The sequence below is a fragment of the Ornithorhynchus anatinus genome, chromosome X1, assembly GCF_004115215.2.
Source record: "Ornithorhynchus anatinus isolate Pmale09 chromosome X1, mOrnAna1.pri.v4, whole genome shotgun sequence".
In the NCBI taxonomy this organism is placed as follows: domain Eukaryota; kingdom Metazoa; phylum Chordata; class Mammalia; order Monotremata; family Ornithorhynchidae; genus Ornithorhynchus; species Ornithorhynchus anatinus.
In genome coordinates, this window is record NC_041749.1 from 59,383,765 (window position 1) to 59,403,903 (window position 20,139).

The 20,139-nt window shown below is 42.1% G+C and overlaps 1 protein-coding gene across 1 annotated transcript in view; it reads left to right on the top strand.

The window, feature by feature from the left end:
* The first annotated feature begins 964 nt into the window (after positions 1-964).
* TAFA4 (TAFA chemokine like family member 4) overlaps positions 965-20,139 on the top strand; it is a 125,959-nt gene continuing 106,784 nt past the window's right edge. Inside the window, exons 1-2 of the mRNA XM_039910319.1 lie at positions 965-1,080; positions 4,330-4,445. Coding sequence (XP_039766253.1) covers positions 4,331-4,445 — 115 coding nt within the window. The 5' untranslated portion in view covers positions 965-1,080; position 4,330. The remainder of the gene's footprint in view (positions 1,081-4,329; positions 4,446-20,139) is intronic.

Below are 20,139 nucleotides of genomic sequence, written 5' to 3' on the forward strand. Positions count from 1 at the left end.
GGGAGTGTTGTAAAGGACCACTTCCAGGAAAGGACTTTGTGTTTTTGTGTATGTATGCAGGGGTGACTGAAAAGACTGTTGCACCATTTGCACTTAATGCTAGATTCCTTCTGCATTATCGGTTTGCTCCAAATGAAGACTAGCTCTGTTTTTGAGCCTGCTTCCTAGCATATCAAGTTTCATGAAACCTTTGCTCAAGGAGAGCAACCTCTCTCCCGATTACTGCACACCAAGGTGGTCTGTCACTGCATTGATCTCTCAACAGTCTGCGTAGGTTATACAAAAGGGTAGTGATACGGGCTGTTTGCCATCCAGATAAGCAAACACATCTTTGATCATATATCCTGTATATATGTCTTGGGCCCTCCCAAGACAGCTGGAGGGCTTATATGGAAAGCTCTAGGGGAATTGCGTACAGTTTCACAGTCCCTCTATACTATGTAGGGAGGACTCAACATTTTTGTTCATCGTAACCAACTCCTGTTGGGTGGAGGCAGTCTCCATTAGATTAGTGGCCAAGATGGCTTTTGTATTTGTGGAAATAAGAAATGCTGGCTACTAGAGTTTTTTCAGTAGCTAAGGTGCTGGATAACAAAGCTTTTTCTCTATGTAGCTAGTAATCAATTACTTAATGATATTTGTTGAGCACTTACTGTGTGCAGAGCATTGTACCAAATGCCTGCGGGAAAGTACAGTTCAGCAGAGTTGTAGATAATGGTTCCTGCCCAAAAGAGCCTAACAGTATAGAAGGGTCTAGTCAACTAGTACAATGTCTCTTCAAAATATTCAGTCTAGTAATACTTTCTGAATTCTGAAAAGCTTAAACACTTTCCTAGGCTTCCTTTAAATTGCCTTAAACTGCAGCAGTGTTAGAAAACAATTATTTTGACAGGAGATATATGTTTCATATCCACACTAAAATATATAATTCCTGTCCATTTGGCTTTCCTAGATCTCCCAAGGGAAGAAAAATGTCTGAATTACATAAATGGTTCATTGTAATTACACATGGGAAACTGGAGTAGATCTCAAATATGTCCTGGAATAATTGTGTTTGACTGGAACCAAATTCTTGTGAAGGTAAGACAACGTTTAACACTGAGAGGTGGTAATTTTTTTTTCATTCTGAAATGTGGCAGAATTGAATTCTGACTTGCTCTACAGCCCTGTTTTCCTTTCAAAAACTTCTCCATAACCAGAATTCTGAAGGCTTTTGACTTGAAGCCCTGTTTCTTGACTCCGATCTTTTATTCTTTCCTCTTTTTCTGTATCAACAAGAGTACTTTATTCTAATTTGTGAAAAATTGTCATACTGTGTAACTCTGTGAAGCAGAGCTTTTATTTTGTGTAGATTTGGGATGAGTATGGAACTCATGAATGTTCTTATACAGATAAAAAAAGCACATCATCATAGAAACACTTGCAAATGGACCAATCCATTAACAATTTTGACCCCAAAAGAAGTACCAAAACTCACTCTCCTTGGGATTCCCTATTTATTAAGGAGGAAAGGAGCCCTGATTCCACATTTGCATAACACTCCCAAGATACTAATATCCTTTAGCACTGTTGGTACTAATAAGTAATGCAGGTCACATCCAAAGTGGGGTGCTTTCCAACCCTTTAAAGAGGTCTGGGGAAATGTTGTCAAGTGAATTGCAGGGAAACAAACTGGCTGATTTGCCTACATTTTTCCAGAAGCCATTGAGGAAATCTGTGAGGAGTTTCCCTTCTCTGCCATAAGTGGAGAGATACACTTCCCTCTGGGCAGACCTGAGGTGGAGTTTAGTTTTCATAAGGGATTATCCCAGAGGTAAAGTCTCTTTGTTCTACTTTCACCCTTGCTAGCTGCCTGCTTTCCCTGCTTGTTGCTGGCCCTGCACTCTGCCAGAAAAGATTTCCATGTAGTGAGAGTTTGCCTTCTCTGCTGAACCAATTCCTGTGGATAAATGGGCTGAGGACATAAAGTGTTACTTTCGAGGCTAAGGATGGCTTGTTTTGGAAATATGTCTCGAAGCATATCTGTATTTCTTCGCTGATCCCCAGGTTTAAAGTAACAAATCTTAGTTTTTTAATCTCTCTGTATTCTTTCCAAGTTGTAATACTGGTTAAACATTGACTTTGTCCATTTTTCTCTTTGGGACTTTAGTTCAGCCATGAGTCTTCTAGACTGTAAGCCCCATTGTGGGCAGGGATTGTTTCTATTTGTTGCTGAATTGTACTTTCCAAGAACTAAGAAAAGTGCTTTGCACTCAGTAAGCACTCAATAAATACAATTGAATGAATTACTGGGGCTTTTGTAGAGTTAGTAAATAAATCCTCATTCAGAGTCTCAAGCTCCCAAGGCAAGGGATTCTGAGTCCAGTGAAAAGTGAATGCAACAAGTTTGGAAAGTTCATTTTCATAGAAAAAATAGGACTCTCTCCTGCTTAAACTAGTGAGTTTGATACTTATCTTCTCATGCTTAAAGCACTTAAGTAATAACAGAAACTAATATCTCTAAATACAAACCAAATTTTTAAAATATAGTCTTATTGCACAGGTAGATGGTAGCCATAGTGTGGCAAAGAAAAATGATTAATCTCTTAAGAATTAAGATCCACAAATTTTTCACAGTGTGGAACTGTGGAATCTTAACTCTGTTTAGAGCACAAGTTTTCATTTTGCATTTTTTTCCATTGGAAGCTAATGTTTAAATGTTACTCAGGATTTTCAAGGTGAACATAAAAAAAATCCCCATCCAAAATGTGCCATCTCTGTCACAGAATGGGTCATATTCTTCTGTACAATTATGTTAAAAATTTATATTGATCTGATTGCTTCAAAGGCAATCTGATTCTTAAGTCAATGAGCAGTGACACCTATTCAGTAAGATCTGTTCAACTAATTATAAAAAACTACAAGAGATTGCTGGCTTCGGGGAATAAAACAGATAATAATGTATTTGTATTTGTTAAGCGCTTACTATGTGCAGAGCACTGTGCTAAGGGCTGGGGTAGGCACAGGGGAATCAGTTTGTCCCACGTGGGTCTCACAGTCTTCATCCCCATTTTACAGATGAGAGAACTGAGGAACAGAGAAGTTAAGTGACTTGCTGACAAGTGGCAGAGCTGGGATTCGAACTCATGACCTCTGACTCCAAAGCCCAGGCTCTTTCCACTGAGCCAAGCTGCTTCTCAGTATCAATGATATTGACTGAGCATTTACTGTGTACAGAGCACTGCAATACGCACTTGGAAGAGTACAGCACAACAGAGTTGGTAGACATGTTCCCTATCCATTAGGACCTAACAGTCCAGTTTAATGTGACCTGTATTTTCTGATTCTGCTTTGAATTTTTCCCCCCAAATAGAATAATACTTAAAAATATTTGGCCCAGATTTTCATTTTATGCAAATGTTTTGAAGAAACTGTCTTTAACAAAGTACCTTTCATAGTCTCACAATGAGAATATGATTTTCTTGGCTGACATCAACTACTATCATGGAAGTATATTTGCACTTATTGCCAATAACATCAAAGAGTTAAAATAAACAGAGGATTGTGTGATTTGACTGGGAGATGAAGAGATGAACTTGACAGGCAGTCAAAGTCCTGTTCAAGTACACTGAAAGCCAAAAAAGGGAATAGAGCACAAGAGAAAGTAACTTCCATGTTCATTAGAGTGGGTTTCTACTTTTCCTTCATGTAACTAGTTAGGCTTATCTTGGACCAAAATACTTCTTAATTGCCTGCCAAATGACTTTGATGAAAAGAGTTTTGTTCAATTGTTATAGTGCACATCTCTAAGCTGCTTTTAATTAATTTAAAACCTGCTAACATGCAGCACTTGCTGAAAATATTGAATGTTGAAATTCTCCAGCAAACCTTAGGGTCTATTTCAATAAAACATATATCCGGGTTTCCAGATCAGATGCGCTCCATGCACAGCTGAAGGATTTGCAACATTCCTGAACTTAAATTTCAAGTGCTGAAATTGGGCATGTTTTAACTGAATCTGCATCTGAAGGTGCAGTGTTTTCTCAATCTTTAAAAACATAACCCAAAATAAATGTAATAATAGGAAGACTTATCTGGACCAAAAAAGTCTAGACTTTGGTGTTTAGCTGTGGTGCTAACATTTCCACCTTATTTTTAAAATATATTTATCAAAAAACAAAAATCAAGTTAAAGCTAGGCATGAATTAAATTTTGTACATGTTCCTTTTTAATAAACAATTTCATTTACCAGTTAGCATCTTGTCTTTCTTCTGCATTCACAGCATCATTTTTGTGGTATTCCCCAGCCATTTTGTTCCTTTACTCAACTATTTCCTTTTTTGCCTTCAGGATGAGATTCTATGCCAAATCGATGCTGCTGTCTCACTGGCTCTTTCTGGTCTGTGCGCTAATGGTGTGCTGCAAATTGTTGTCCGCCTCTAGCCACCATCTCCGGGGACACCCAGGTAGGAGCTTTAAACTCATTATGTACTACTGAGATCAATTAATAACACTCACAGGACGTCAGAGTTCACTTTTAGCCACCGATAATGGATGAAACTGTTGACAGGGTGTAATAACCAGTACAAAAGATGGAAAAAATCAGAATAAGGTTGTGAAAAGTTCCAATACTCAAGAGTATTTTTTTGTCATTTTTCATAGTGATTTCCAGAAATGCTATCTTTTAGAAAATTATTTTCCAGTAATAATGAAAGAATATAAAGAATAACTTGTTTTTATGTAATGCTTTTCTCCAAGGATTTCAGAGCAATATCTTGACTTTGTTTCATTCATTTTCACACTGTGTAATAATAACTCTGGTATTTGTTAAACTCTTACTATGAGTTAGGCACTGTCTAAGTGCTGGGGTTGATACAAGTGAATCAGGTAGGACACAGTCCTTGTCCCACATGGGGCTTACAGTCTATGCTAAGGTCGATGTTTTGTGCTAGTATTATTTGAATTAGCCTAAGAGCCCCACAGGAAGTAGGGACGAGGAAGAGTTGAAGCAGCCCAAGTGGTGGGAAAGGTTATCAGAAAAAGCAAGCTCAGGGAAAGTTTGGGAAAGGAGAGGCAGGAAGGCCAGTGAAAGATGGTCTTTGGCAAATGTGATCCTTTTGAATTTGTTCTGGCTCCCCATGGGTAGATCTTTATTTGAATCCCTTCTTTTTCTCTTTTGATAGTTAAGTAGATCTGGCCCTGGCTGGTACTTGAGGAATTATTCACAGGTCTTTCCAGCTCAATGATAACTTGCTCAAAATGAATGAATGTCTCAGTGTCGTTTCTAATAATTTGTAGGGTGGGTTCCTGCTCTTCCATATAATTCTCTATGACTGAATGTTGTCTTTCTTTCCCAGTTGAATCACTTCCTTCCCCCTGGAAAGCACAGTTCAATTCCCCAGCTCAAGAATAGGGTTTTTTGGATTTACACACACATGTGCACACACACTAACAAGTAAATTGCATGTTTTCCCTCTCGTTCTCTTGCTCTCTCTCTCTCTCTCTCTCTCTCACTCTCCTCTCTTTATTTGTAATTCTCATTCAGAATACCCACATCTGGAAACTTCCCAAAGGGTTTTTTTTTTGACCTAGCCTTAATTCACTAATAGATTTGCTGGCAAAATCAAGGTCATATATGCTTTAATTTGAAATGAAAGAGCAACAAAAACCCTAGGACTTTTTATGAAATAGCTGAGCTTGAATCAGTTCACAGTTTCACTTTATATATATATAGCCCCCAAATGGGAGAGCTTTAATATAAGTCTGCTAAAGTGTTTTTATTGTTTGAATTTTATAATTCTCAAACTCCATAGTTTTGAATAATTTTAGGAGCAGTACAAATTTTGAAATCCCTAAATGTCATCCTTTCCTTTCAGCTACGACTGATGATCAGGCGAAATTTAAATTGAAATTTAAACAAATTGTCCCACAATAAATCAACAAAATCCATCAAATCATTGTCGGTTTCATAATGCATACACTTCAAACTTATGGTTGGTTTTCTTGATGAATTAGTTCTGGACAGAGTCATTCATTTCAACTGGCAAATGCACAGTTCTTTTTTGGGTGGAGGGTAAGAATAGCCCTTGGAAAAACTTTCAAGTGTTTTCAGCATAAAGATCTTAGTTCTTTATTCAGTTCTATGAATTGGAAGAAAATTGCCAAGGAATATATTCAAAGTAAGAATAAAACTGTTGATTCATCAACTCTGCAAGTGTCCTTACACTCATCCAGTAAACCTTCAATTAAGGGGCATGGATCAACTATTGCAAATGATCTGTGCCCTTCCTGTCATGAGTTGGAGCAGGGGTATTTCTGAGCTGAGAGATTTCCAGCTTTTGTTTTGAGTGTCTTATCATTGATCAGGCCCTGTGGGAAGTACTGGCTTGAGATGCTTGACCAACTGAAGTAATGGAGAAAATTGGCTGCCCTCCATATGAAACATGATGCCATCACATTATGCTGCAAGCAAAGAGCAATCACCGGATTGCTCAGCACTTTACCTTTCTTCCCTGTGCTTGGTTCCATGACTTGGTCTCTGAATTTCAAATGTCCTTCCTGTATCGGGCTTGGCTGGTTCTCTCAGCCCAATAGGAGCTGGCTGTCCAGGACAAGGTGGTCTGCAGGGTTGGAGTGAGGGAAAGACGTTTTCCTGGTAGTCAATGCGTTGTGAGCAGGGAACATCTCTACCAACCCTATCATTGTACTCTCCCAAGCACTTAGTAAAGTGCACTGCACACAGTAAGTGCTCAATAAATATTCTTGATTGATTGATACCACCTAATGGGATTGCCTAATGGGATTGGGATGGAGGTTCTGGATCAGTGGTAGGGGGCTGCAGGAGGCAAGAGGGAGAGATGCTGGATCTCTGATATAGGTAACTGGAAAGGAATGTTTATTCCATCATTTATTGAGCACTTACTGTCTAGACTTACAGTCTAGAGGGTGCTCCAGCAGAGCAGGAAAGGGAGAGACTTCCAAATAGAAGGATTAGAATGAGAAATAGGTCAAACATGAGAGTCATAAACAAGGTGTAGCTGGATAGGAACAATGGGTCTGAGGTGGGACAAGAAGAGTGGCTAAGGACATGAGAGAGGAGGTGGTGTTCTGAAAGTAATGCTAACAAAGGATTGTGTCTACCTTCCCACCCTTCCAGGTGCCTCCATGCTCAGGGTCTGCTGGAGGGAATGGGCTTGGGGCCCAGGGAGGTGGCTCACCCAGCCCATGTTGTAAATACTGTTTTACAACTGGCTGTGCCGTTTTTATTTTGGTCAAGGAAACAGGAGCCTCCCTGTCTCTGAAGTCCAGAACCTTGACGTTATCCTTGACTCCTCCCTCATTTTGAAATCCCATCATTCATTCATTCATTCATTCATTCAACCCCGGTAAGAAATGTGCCTGTTGGTGGTTGTATTGTGCTCTCCCAAGTGCTTAATACAGTGCTCTGCACAAAGTAAGTGCTCAGAAAATATGATTGAATGAATAAATGACTAATGTGGAGGATATGACAAGTGCCTCAACCAGAATGGTGGCCTTTTGGTTAGAGAGAAAGGTGTGGATTTTGGAAGTGTGGAAAAAAAAATCCAACAGAATTTGATAACAGAATGAATATGGGATTTGAAACAGGGAGGAGTCGAGGATAATGTCAAGGTTCTGGACTTCAGAGACAAGGAGGTTGGTAGTGATGTCAGCTGTGTTGGGAAAGTTAGGTGAAAGAGAGGATTTGAGTTGGAGGATAAAGAGCTAAAGGCAGAAGATTAAGGTAATAGTACTTTTGGAAACTAAAATTCTTTGTAATCCTAGAATTTTTCAGTTTTTATCTGAATTCTCTGGATAATTTCCTCAAGTGCCAGTTTTGCTTTGGATGGGGAAACACAGCATTAAAACATTTAGCACATGAAGTTTCACGATACTAGCCTTTGACATAAATGGAGAAATCCTGATTTCATTGCTTTTAGAAAGGCAAAGTATTATTTTATCATTAGGTACTACATCACTTGAAAAAGAACAGATTTTTCCTTCTAGGCTAACTCCCCCCCACACTTATTAAGAATGAATATGTGGGAAATCTTTAACATCTGGCTCCTGAAAAAGCGTTGACTAACAAGCTATTTTGTTTTCTATTTCAAAACATAGGGGTAATGTCCTGTTTCTTTTTCAATACATTGCTTGGCTCTTCAGTTTTTTCTTGTTATCATGAGTGCCACAGCCTCCACCACAAGAGGGCAGCAAACGTTATGTAAAATGTAAACGTGCACTCTAAGACAAAAGAATTAAGTCATTAGAATCGATTTATTTTAGAACGTTCTAAAAGTTAGAAGTTCACGAGATTAGTTTTGTGACGTTGGGAAACATAAAGTGTAAAGGTCTCTTGACCTCTCTGCTGTCAGCTCTCTCATTCACCCCACACATCCAATCCGTCACCAAGACCTGCCGGTCTCACCTTTATAAATAATATTGCCAAGATCCGCCCTTTCCTCTCCAGCCAAATGGCTATTTTACTGGTACAGGCTCTCATGATATCCCGGCTGGATTATGGTGTCAGCCTTCTCTCTGATCTCCCTTCCTCCTGTCTCTCCCCGCTCCAGTCTATTCTTCATTCCGCTGCCCGGCCCATCTTCCTGCAGAAACGCTCTGGGCATGTCACTCCCCTTCTTAAAAACCTCCAGTGGTTGCCCATCAACCTCTGCACGAAACAAAAACTTCTCACTCTAGGCTTCAAGGCTCTGCATCACCTTGCCCCCTCCTACCTCTCCTCCCTTCTCTCTTTCTACTGCCCACCCCGTAGGCTCCGCTCCTCTGCCGCCCACCTCCTCACTGTCCCCTGTTCTCGCCTATCCCGCCGTCGACCCCTGGCCCACGTCCTCCCACTGTCCTGGAATGCCCTCCCTCCTCACCTCTGCCAAACTAATTCTCTTCCCCTCTTCAAAGCCCTACTGAGAGCTCACCTCCTCCAAGAGGCCTTCCCAGACTGAGCTTCCCCTTTTCCCTCTGCTCACTCTGCTCTCCCTTTACCACCCCCTTCACCTCCCCTCAGCTAAGCCCCCTTTTCCCCCCCTTCCCTCTGCTCCTCCCCCTCTCCCTTCCCCTCTCCTAAGCACTGTGCTCGTCCGCTCAATTGTATATATTTTTATTTCCCTATTTACTTTGTTAATGAGATGTACATCCCCTTGATTCTATTTATTGCTATTGTTTTAATGAGATGTTCATCCCCTTGATTCTATTTATTGCTATTGTTTTTGTTTGTCTGTCTCCCTTGATTAGACTGTAAGCCCATCAGTGGGCAGGCACTGTCTCTATCTGTTGCTGATTTGTACATTCCAAGCACTTAGTACAGTGCTCTGCACATAGTAAGCGCTCAATAAATACTATTGAATTAATGAATGAATTTTTCCTGGAAACAATATCATACCTTGGCTTCATTGATACTGTCTTCGCCTGGTTCTCCAATTTTAATCTGTTTCTTTTATTGGGCACTATCAGTGTGCAACTTCTGTGTTGGTAGACATGCTCCCTTCCTGCTCCGTCTTGGTGTTTTTCACAGGCTACTCTTCTGCCTCCCATCTTCTAACTCTGGGGGTCAGTTAAGGCTCAGTTCGGGTTCCTCTTCTATTTTCCATTTCCACCCACTCCCTTGGGGAGCTCATTCACTCCCACAGCTTCAACTAACACCTCTACGCAGATGATTGCCAAGTCTACTTACTTCTCCAGCCCTGATCTCTCTTCTCCTCTCTGCAGTCTCACATTTCCTCCTGCCTTCGGGACATCTCTACCTGGATGATCTGCCATCACTTCAAACTCAACACGTCCAAACTGAACATTTCATATTCTCTCCTACCCCTGACTCTCCCATCAGTTTAGACAACACTTCCATCCTCCCTGCAGAATAAGCCAGCAACCTTAGCTTTATCCTCGACCCTTCTGTCATTCAACCCACATATTCAGTCAGTCATTAAGTCCTGTTGATTGTCTCCACAACATTTCCAGAATTTGCTCCTTCCTTTCCACCCAAACAGCTACCACATTGGTTCAAGTACTTGTCATATCTCATCTCGACTCTACTGCATCAGTCTCCTTGTTGATCTCCCTGCCTCCAGCCTTTCTCCTCCCCAGTCGATTCTTTACTCTGCTGCACAGATCATTTTTCTAAAGAATCATTCTTTGTACATCTTCCCACTCCTCTAGTACCTCCAGTGGTTGCCCATCCATCTCCATATAAAGCAGAAGCTCCTCACCATCAGCTTTAAGCACTCAATCAGCTCCTTTCCTCTTATTTACTTCACTCCTCTCCCCGTACTACCCAGCCCACACTTTATTCCTCTAATACCAAGCTGCTCACTGTCCCTCTTTTTCGTCTCTCCTGCAGTCGACTCTTTTCTCAAGCCCTCCCTCTTGCCTGGAACCCCATCCCCTACATATAATAGTGGTATTTGTTAAGCACTTACTATTTGCCAAATGCCAGATAATCAGGTTAGACACAGTTTATATATAGTCGACTAATCAAACCCATACTAAAATCATGTCCATGCAGGAAGCCTGCCCTGACTAACCTCTCATCCCTGTACCCTGTTTTCTCTCGTTACTGCCTCACCCATGCACTTAGTCCCACCCTTAAGCACTTACTAATCATAATAATAATTACAACAGTAATAATAGTGGTATGTGTTAAGAGTTTACTACATGTGTCAAGCACTGTACTAAATACTGGGATAAATACAAGATAATTAGGTTGGACACAGTCCTTGTTCCATATGGTCTCAAAGCCTAAGGGGGAGGGAGAAGTCTTTAATCCCTATTTTTCAGATGAGGAAACTGAGGTACAGAGAAGTGAAGTGACTTATCCAACATCACACAGCAGAGAAATGGCAGAACTGGGATTAGAACTCAGGTCTTCTGACTCCCAGGCCCGTGCTCTATCCACTAGGCCATGGTGCTTCCAGTCCATAGTGTACCCTTGCACAAATGGAGGGAGAATGGACTGGAGAGACTGGGCGAAGTTACCTTGGTTGTGGTTCGGATCTCTAGAGCCACAGTTTCAAACTGGAAGTATCACCGTTACTCCAGAAATAGCTTCAGTACCCCTAACTTGGACAGAATAGACAGAATAACAGCTAGAATAGCTCGGCATGCCACTCTCTGACTTCCACAATGGGGGATGCAGTGCCTGTTCCTGATCAAGATAGAGTAAATTGTTTCTAATCAGACTCAACAAACTGAAACGTCAATCCCTCTTGAAATTCACTGGATAATTGTTTATACCCTTTGCTAAAGTTTGACAGAGTAGACCTGGTCCTACCCAGAAATACTTGCAAATGCTTAAACTCAGAGATACACTATGATCCTTTGTGTCCATGAATACCAAACTGAATCTTCATTTGCCCTGACCATAGATGCATTGGGGTGCAAAACACTAGGGATTTCACTGCATGCGTCACATATCTTCTCCAGGTGACAGTTGAAGACAATTGTCAGAAGTTAGAACAATATCTTTTCTACGGATTCTTCTGGAGTGCTCACATTTTTTCAACAGATTCATATGTTGGACTGACATTTTCTTGTCAATCTGACAGGTGGCTAGTCCCCCAAGGAGGACAAAACAACACTTTGTGAAAAACATGCCATTTTTTTGCGCTTTCCAAATGAAAAGGGAAAAACAAACAGGCTCACTCGCTTTAGAGAGCTAGGACTCCGACAGGGGAGGAGAAGGAGAGTTAGCATGGGATATTCCATGGAAATATCTAGGACCTCCTCATTGCTTTCTGTTGCTTCTGACTGCTATGTCTGTTCACACGTCTTCTCCTTTGCCTTTAAGTCTCCCTCAAATGTGCTCTTCTTCTGCATTCCTAGGAGTTCCACTTCCCAGAACCAGAGTTGGTTAATCAATCAATCAAATAATAGTATTTGAGTGCTTACCATGGGCAAAGCACTGAATTAAGTGCTTGGGAGTGTCTGATAGAACAGAATTAGCAGGCACATTCCCTGCCCATAAAGAGGAAGAAAGAGACAATATGAATAAATATTTATCCTGGCTTCCTTGGCTCTGTAGTATCCAGCCTGAGTTGGGGAAAATTACTGTGTGACAAAGCAAGGAGGGAGGTATCCTGAGTGTGCTTCAGCCAGGATTCAAACTTGTTGCATTCACTGCTGCCCCTCTAGGCACTGTCTTTGCCCTCATCATTGCCAATATTCTTTCACAAAAACAAGCAGGAAAATGGGAAGTTATTTTTCTCTGTCTCCAAGAGCTGTGTAGAGTCAAGGAATACGTTAATCAGACAATACAATCTATATGAGCCTACTGCCATTACAAGATGGGCAGGGATTGTGTCTGTGTTATTGTACTTTCCCAAGTGCTTAATATAGTGTTCTGCCCAGAATAAACTCTCAGTAGGTACCATTGATTGATTGAACCCTATGCTCTATATACACGTGCACCTCCAACCCTACCTCATTGATCATGATGATGATGGCATTTGTTAAGCGCTTACTATGTGTTAAGCACTGTTTTAAGCGCTGGGGTAGATATAATTAATCAGGTTATACACAGTTCCTGACCCACATGGGGCTCATACTCTTAATCCCCATTTTACAGATGAGGGAATTAAGGCCTAGAGAAGTGACTTGCCCAGGGTCAAATAGAATACATGTGGCAGAGCCAGGATTAGAACCCAGGTCCTTCTGACTCCGAAGCTCATGCTCTATCCACTAAGCCATGTTGCCACTTGCCACTTCCCTACTCCCCTTCTTGACTGCCATCTTCAACTGTTCACTCTCCAATGGCTGTTTCCCCACTGCTTTCAAACATGCTCATGTCTCCCCTATCCTAAAAACAAACAAACAAACCCCAAAACCCTCCTTTGGCCTCACAGCTTCCTCAAGGTATCACCCCATCTCCCTCCTACCATTCCTCTCCAAACTCCTAGAGCAAGTTGTCTACACCTGCTGTCTCCAACTCCCCCCTTCACTCCACAGAAACTGCCCTCTCAAAGGTCACCAATGATCTCCTTGCCAAATACAATGGCCTCTACTCCATCGTAATCCTCCTTTACCTCTCAACTGCCTTAGCCACTGTTGACCACCCTGTTTTATTGGAAACATTATCCAACTTTAGCTTCACTGACACTGTCCTCTCCTGGTTCTCCTTCTATCTCGTTGGCCACTCATTCTCAGTCTCTTTTATGGGATACTCCTCTGCCGACCACCCCCTAACTCTGGGAGTCCCTCAAGGTTCAGTCTGAGTTTCCTTCTACACCCACTCCCTTGGAGAATTGATTCACTCCCATGGCTTCAACTACTACCTCTATGCAGATGATTCCCAAATCTACATCTTCAGCTCTGGTCTCTCGCCTTCTCTACAGTCTTGTAATCATTAATTAATTCATTCATTCAGTTGTATTAAGTGCTTACTGTGTGTACAGCACTGTACTAAGTGCTTGGAAAAGTACAATACAACAACGACATTCTCTGACCACAACGAGCTCACAGTCTAGAGAGGGGGTGACAGACATCAATACAAATAAATAAAATTACAGATATATACATAATTGCTGTGAAACTGCTGCTGCTGGGGTGGGGAAGGGAGAGGAGAAAAAGCGCAGGGAGCAAGTCAGGGTGACACATTCATGTCGTTTCTACTTGGATATCCTGCTGACATCTTAAACTTAACATGTCTAAAATAGAACTTATTTTCTCATCCAAACCCTGTCCTACCTCTGACTTTCCCATCAGTGTAGACAACACCACTACCATCCTTCCATCTCAAAAGCCTGTAATCTTAGTATTATCCTCTACTCACCTCTCTCATTCAACCCACATATTCATTCTGTCACCAAATCTTGTTTGTTCTACCTACACAACCCCTCTGGAATCTGCCCTTTTTCTCCCCTTCCAAATTGCTACCGTGTTAACCCAAGCATTTATCCTAGGCCACCTTGACTACTGCATAAGCCTCTTTACTGACCTCCCTGCCTCCTATCTCTCCCCCCTCCAGCCCATATTTCACTCTGCTGCCTGGTTCATTTTTCTACAAATATGTTCAAGTCCATGTTTCTCCACTCCTCAAGATCCTCCAAAGATTGCCTATCCACTTGCACATCAAACAGAAACTCCTTACCATAGGTTTAAAAGCACTCAACCACCTTGCCCCCTCCTAGCTTACTGCCCTGATTTCCTACCATAACCCAGCCCGCACATTTCGCTCCTCCAATTCCAAATTACTCACTGTACCTCCATCTCGTCTATCTCGATGCCTACCTTTTGCCCAAGTCCTGCCTCTGGCCAGGAACGCCCTCTCATCATATTCTACAGGCTATCACTCTCCTCAACTTCAAAGCCTTATTGAAGGCACATCTCCTCTAAAGGACTTTTCTCAACTGAGCCCTCATTTCCTCTTCTCCCTTCTGTGACACCCTTATACTTGGATTTGCACCCTTTATTCACCTCTGCACTTATGTACATATCCATAATTTATTTGTATTAATGTCTGTCCCCGACTCTAGCCTGTGTGTTGTGGGCAGGGAATGTTTCTACCAACGCTGTTATAGTGTACTCTCCCAAGTGTTAAGTCTAGTGCTCTGCACAAAGTAAGCATTCAATAAATGCAGCTGATTGATCTCAATTTCTGCCTGTCATTACCCATAACATTGGTGTAGTCCCCACTATGAATTCTGCCATCCCACCTAGTGGTAGCATCTCAAAGCCGTTGAAATGGAGTCACTTGAAATAGAATCTTAGCTGCAGATAATACAAAAGAAAAATAAAATAGAATGAAATGTGACCAGCCCAGAATTGGAAGTCACTCGAAAAGACTGATTTATATAATGTAGGAGGTCTTCTTTTAGGCCAAGAAAATGTTTATTTTAAAAGAAACATCAGGTGTCAATTTGGTCCTGGTTGGAGGTAGCAGAGGCAGAAGGATGGTCTTGACTTTGTATTAAGGTTTGTCAGTTTTGACAGAATGGTGATCGATTTGGGAGACCATAACAGAAGACTCTCTGGCAGCTCCAAAAGGGAAAGCTTATTTCTTTAAAATCAAATTTTCAATTCTATTAATCATTCAGTGGAATTCATTAAGTGTTTACTAGGTACAGAGCACTGTACTAAGCACTTGGGAAAGTACAGTATGATAGAGTTGGTAGACATGATCCCTTCCCCCAAGGAGCTAACAGTTTAGTGGTGGAGTTTATCAAGCTAAGATTATGCAGTGCCACCTGAATTTTGGTGACCCTACTAGGTCACTTTAGAGTTTCTTTTTTCCACAGATCACTTTCTCTTGGGGTTAAAGAGAAAAAAAACCCTCCTGTCTTATCCTTAGCATCAACCATAGAAAAATTATTTAGGATTTTTGAAAACTTTGAGGGCTGGAATTGTTCTCTTAGGTTCTGAAAAAACCACCAGATTCTTCATGGAGGACCCACCTCTGGGGTTCTGTTTATTATTCCATTTATGTAGTGGTCCATAGTTTCTGGATAGAGTTACTTGATTGAAGGCAGGTTCAAATTCATGGATGAGAGGTCTATCATGAACTATTAATGGCTAAGTTAGGGATGCAAAGGAGAAAGTTGTAGATGTTAGTTGGAATATATGTTACAATTAAGATGGATGTCAAGGAGGTAAACCATCATACTGTTAATCAATCAATAGTATTTACTGAGCGCTTACTATGTGCAGAGCACTGTACTAAGCACTTGGAATATACAATTTGACAACAGATAGAGACAATCTAATGATGTTGGTATTTGTTAAGCGCTTACTATGTACAAAGCACTGTTCTAAGCGCTGGGGTAGATATAGGGTAATCAGGTTGTCCCACGTGAGGCTCACAGTCTTCATCCCCATTTTACAGATGAGGGAACTGAGGCACAGAGAAGTGAAGTGACTTGCCCGCAGTCACACAGCTGACAAGTGGCAGAGCTGGGATTCGAACCCATGACCTCTGACTCCCAAGCCCGGGATCTTGCCACTGAGCCACGCTGCTTCATTCATTCAATAGTATTTATTGAGCGCTTACTATGTGCAGAGCACTGTACTAAGTGCTTGGAATGTACAAGTCGGCAACAGATAGAGACAGTCCCTGCCCTTTGACGGGCTTACAGTCTAATCGGGGGAGACAGGCAGACAAGAACAATGGCAATAAATAGAGTCAAGGGGAAGAACATCTCATAAAAACAATGGCAACTAAATAGAATTGGTGATGTACATCTCATTAAACAAAATAAATAGGGTGATAAAGATATATACAGTTGAGCGGACAAGTACAGTGCTGAGGGGGTGGGACAGGAGAGGGAAAGGGGGGAGAAGAGGGTTTAGCTGCGGAGTGGTGAAGGGGGGATAGAGGGATCAGAGGGCAAAAGGGGGAGCTCAGTCTGGGAAGGCCTCTTGGAGGAGGTGAGCTTTAAGTAGGGATTTGAAGAGGGGAAGAGAATTAGATTGTCGGAGGTGAGGAGGGAGGGCATTCCAGGACCGCGGGAGGATGTGGCCCAGGGGTCGACGGCGGGATAGGCAAGACCGAAGGACGGTGAGGAGGTGGGCGGCAGAGGAGTGGAGCATGCGGGGTGGGCAGTAAAAAGAGAGAAGGGAGGAGAGGTAGGAAGGGGCAAGGTGATGGAGAGCCTTGAAGCCTAGAGTGAGGAGTTTTTGTTTGGAGCGGAGGTTGATAGGTAACCACTGGAGGTGTTTAAGAAGGGGAGTGACATGCCCAGATTGTTTCTGCAGGAAGATGAGCTGGGCATTGGAGTGAAGAATAGACTGGAGCGGGGTGAGAGAGGAGGAAGGGAGATCAGAGAGGGATATAAAAAGAGCCTGTAGCAGTAAGGTAGCTGTTTGGGTGGAGAGGAAAGGGCGGATCTTGGCGATATTGTAAAGGTGAGACCGGCAGGTCTTGGTAACGGATCGGATGTGTGGGGTGAACGAGAGCGACGAGTCAATGACACTGAGGTTGCGGGCCTGAGAGACGGGAAGGATGGTGTTACCATCCACGGTGATAGGGAAGTCTGGGAGAGGACCGGGCTTGGGAGGAAAGATGAGGAGCTCAGTCTTGCTCATGTTGAGTTTTAGGTGGCGGGCTGACATCCAGGTGGAGACATCCTGGAGGCAGGAGGAGATGCGAGCCTGAAGGGAGGGGGAGAGGACAGAGGCAGAGATGTAGACCTGCGTGTCATCTGCGTAGAGATGGTAGTCAAAGCCCGAGAGTGAATGAGTTCACCAAGGGAGTGAGTGTAAATGGAGTACAGAAGAGGGCCAAGAACTGACACTTGAGGAACTCCAACAGTTAAAGGATGGGAGGGGGAGGCTTCCCGTACTGTTCTTCCAAGTATCCTTTCTTGTACTCCCCCAAGCGCTCAGAACAGTGCTCTGAATGTATTAAGCACTTAATAAATACAATCGATGACGATGATGATGATGATGATGTGGATGGACCATATTTTTGATAGTAATGGCACTGCTCATGTTCTTAATTTTAAGCACACTAACAATACTTCGTTTACTCCACTAGAGGGATCTGCAAGGCTGAAAATAGGAGAATCATGCAGAAAAGCAATCTGGCATAAAGCTTTCAGTCTAATGATGCAAGTCATAACTGTGCATTTTGCTAATTAGAATCATGAGTCATTTGTATTTCATGGGTCAGACATAGTGTACACTGCTCTATCTCTGTGTTCCACGTAACTCCTTAACAAATATCAACATTATTTTATATCTTAATGTTTTCTTCAAAGTATTGTTTACTTGGTTTATTATTCCTCCTCCAAGTATAGGGTCTCCACAACAGAAAGTTCTACTTGTAATTTCTACATGGTGGTATAGATACTCATTTTTTCTTTTTTTAAAAATGGTATTTGTTAAGTGCTTACTATGCACCAGGCACTGTACTAAGCACCTGGGGTAAGATACAAGCTAATCAGGTTGGATGCAGTCCCTGTCCCATTTAGGACTCACAGTCTTAATCTCCATTTGACAGATGGGGTAAATGAGGGACAGGGAAGTTAAGTGACTTGCCCAAGGTCATACAGTCAAAAGATGGTGGGATCATTTTTAGAGCAAGAGTTAGCTGAATGAGAGTATTTTTCTTTACTGACCTGAAATGGAAGAAATGCCCGAGACACTATTGCTTTTTCTTTTCATTCAGTTTTCAGTTGAAATGCTTGTTCTGATGTATAGTCACATTTGGGATGCACTTGCTAGACTTCCATTTGATAATAATTTAGTATGTTCTCTAAAATGCTGTGATTTTTCTATGATTATTCCCTTTAGCCACACATAATGCAACCCCATGGGAATAGACTTGAAATTTATTTTAGGAGTTAAAAAAGAAAAAAAAATTCCTGATTAATTTGAAGTTCCCACATTTCTTTTATGGTCACATTTCTTTAATTAGAAGGTCCCACATTTCTTTTATGCTTCTAAGGAAGCAAACAAGCTAATGTTCTGAATTACTGAGCTACAATTTAACATAGTTTCCCTACCTGCTCTACTTAACATGAAACTGAAATCCGGCACATTCTCCCCTGCCCCCACCCACCCATCGAGGTGATCTCAGTTTAAATCAACCGAGAATAATGGGGAAAATACTAACATTACCATCGCAGGTTACAGTAAGAGATTTACTTGAACTCAGTAGCATCCAGTGTTTTCTCCCATTGCTAACCTGATAGACTAGTCTTAATGTTTGAGTTTACTCAAAAGTAAGGGAGCAGGCTTTATGGGATGCTAATATTCTGGACCTGCCTCAGTTAAACAGCTACAAGTTGAAATCCCGAGGCCATTGATAAAGTCAGAATAAACTAGTAGAGCTTTACCCATATTGAAGAGGGTTTGTGGAGAACTGATAGGCCAAAAAATTTTGCTCTTTCTTTAGGACAGTGTAAATTACATTTAATATGAATATTCTATTACTCAAAAGAAAAGGCCTGCTTTGAAAGGTCCTCTATTTTGTGGATGCAGATGCCAATTTTCTTCACAAGGAGTTTCAGCATGGCCTAGTGGAAAGAGCATGAGTCTGGGAATCAGACAACTTGGGTTCTAATCCCTGCTCCACCAGTTGTCTGCTGTGTGGGCAAGTCACTTAACTGAGTCTCTGTACCTCACTTTCCTCATCTGCAGAATTCATTCAATAGTATTTATTGAGCGCTTACCATGTGCAGAGCACTGTTCTAAGCGCTTGGAATGTACAAATCGGCAACAGATAGAGACAGTCCCTGCCCACTGACGGGCTTACAGTCTAATTGGGGGGAGACAGACAAAAACAATAGCAATAAATAGAATCAAGGGGATGAACATCTCATTAAAACAATAGCAAATAAATAGAATCAAGGTGATGGACATCTCATTAACAAAATAAATAGGGTAATGAAAATATATACAATTGAGTGAACGAGCACAGTGCTGAGGGGAGGGGAAGGGAGAGGGGAAGGAGCAGAGGGAAAGGGGGGAAAAGAGGGCTTAGCTGAGGGAAGGTGAAGGGGGGGTTGGGGGGGAGCAGAGGGAAAAGGGGAAGTTCAGTCTGGGAAGGTCTCTTGGAGGAGGTGAGCTCTCAGTAGGGCTTTGAAGAGTGGAAGAGAATTAGTTTGGCGGAGGTGAGGAGGGAGGGCATTCCAGGACAGCGGGAGGACGTTGCCCAGGGGTCGACGGCAGGATAGGTGAGAATGGGGGACGGTGAGGAGGTTGGCGGCAGAGGAGCGCAGCGTGCGGGGCGGGGGGGGCAGTAGAAAGAGAGAAGGGAGGAGAGTTAGGAGGGGGCAAGGTGATGGAGAGCCTTGAAGCCTAGAGTGAGAAGTTTTTGTTTCGTGCGGAGGTTTATAGGCAACCACTGGAGGTTTTTAAGAAGGGGAGTGACATGACCAGAGTGTTTTGGAGATTCAGTACATGTTCTCCCTCCTACTTAAGTTCCTGCCCAATACAGAGCTCACAAGCTATGTATCTTCCCCTCAATTCCCTCTACAAAATGGGGATTCAATGCTTGTTCTCCCTCTAACTTAAACTGTGAGCCCCATATGGGACCTGATTAACTTGCTTCTGCCCCAGTGCTTAGTACAGTGCTTGGCATATAGTAAGCACTTAACAAATGCCCCAATTATTATTATTATTATTGTTCTTAGGTACATAGTGCTCAAAATATATGGTTGTTGGACAAAAAAGAATACCTTTTAAATTTGTTTTCTAGAA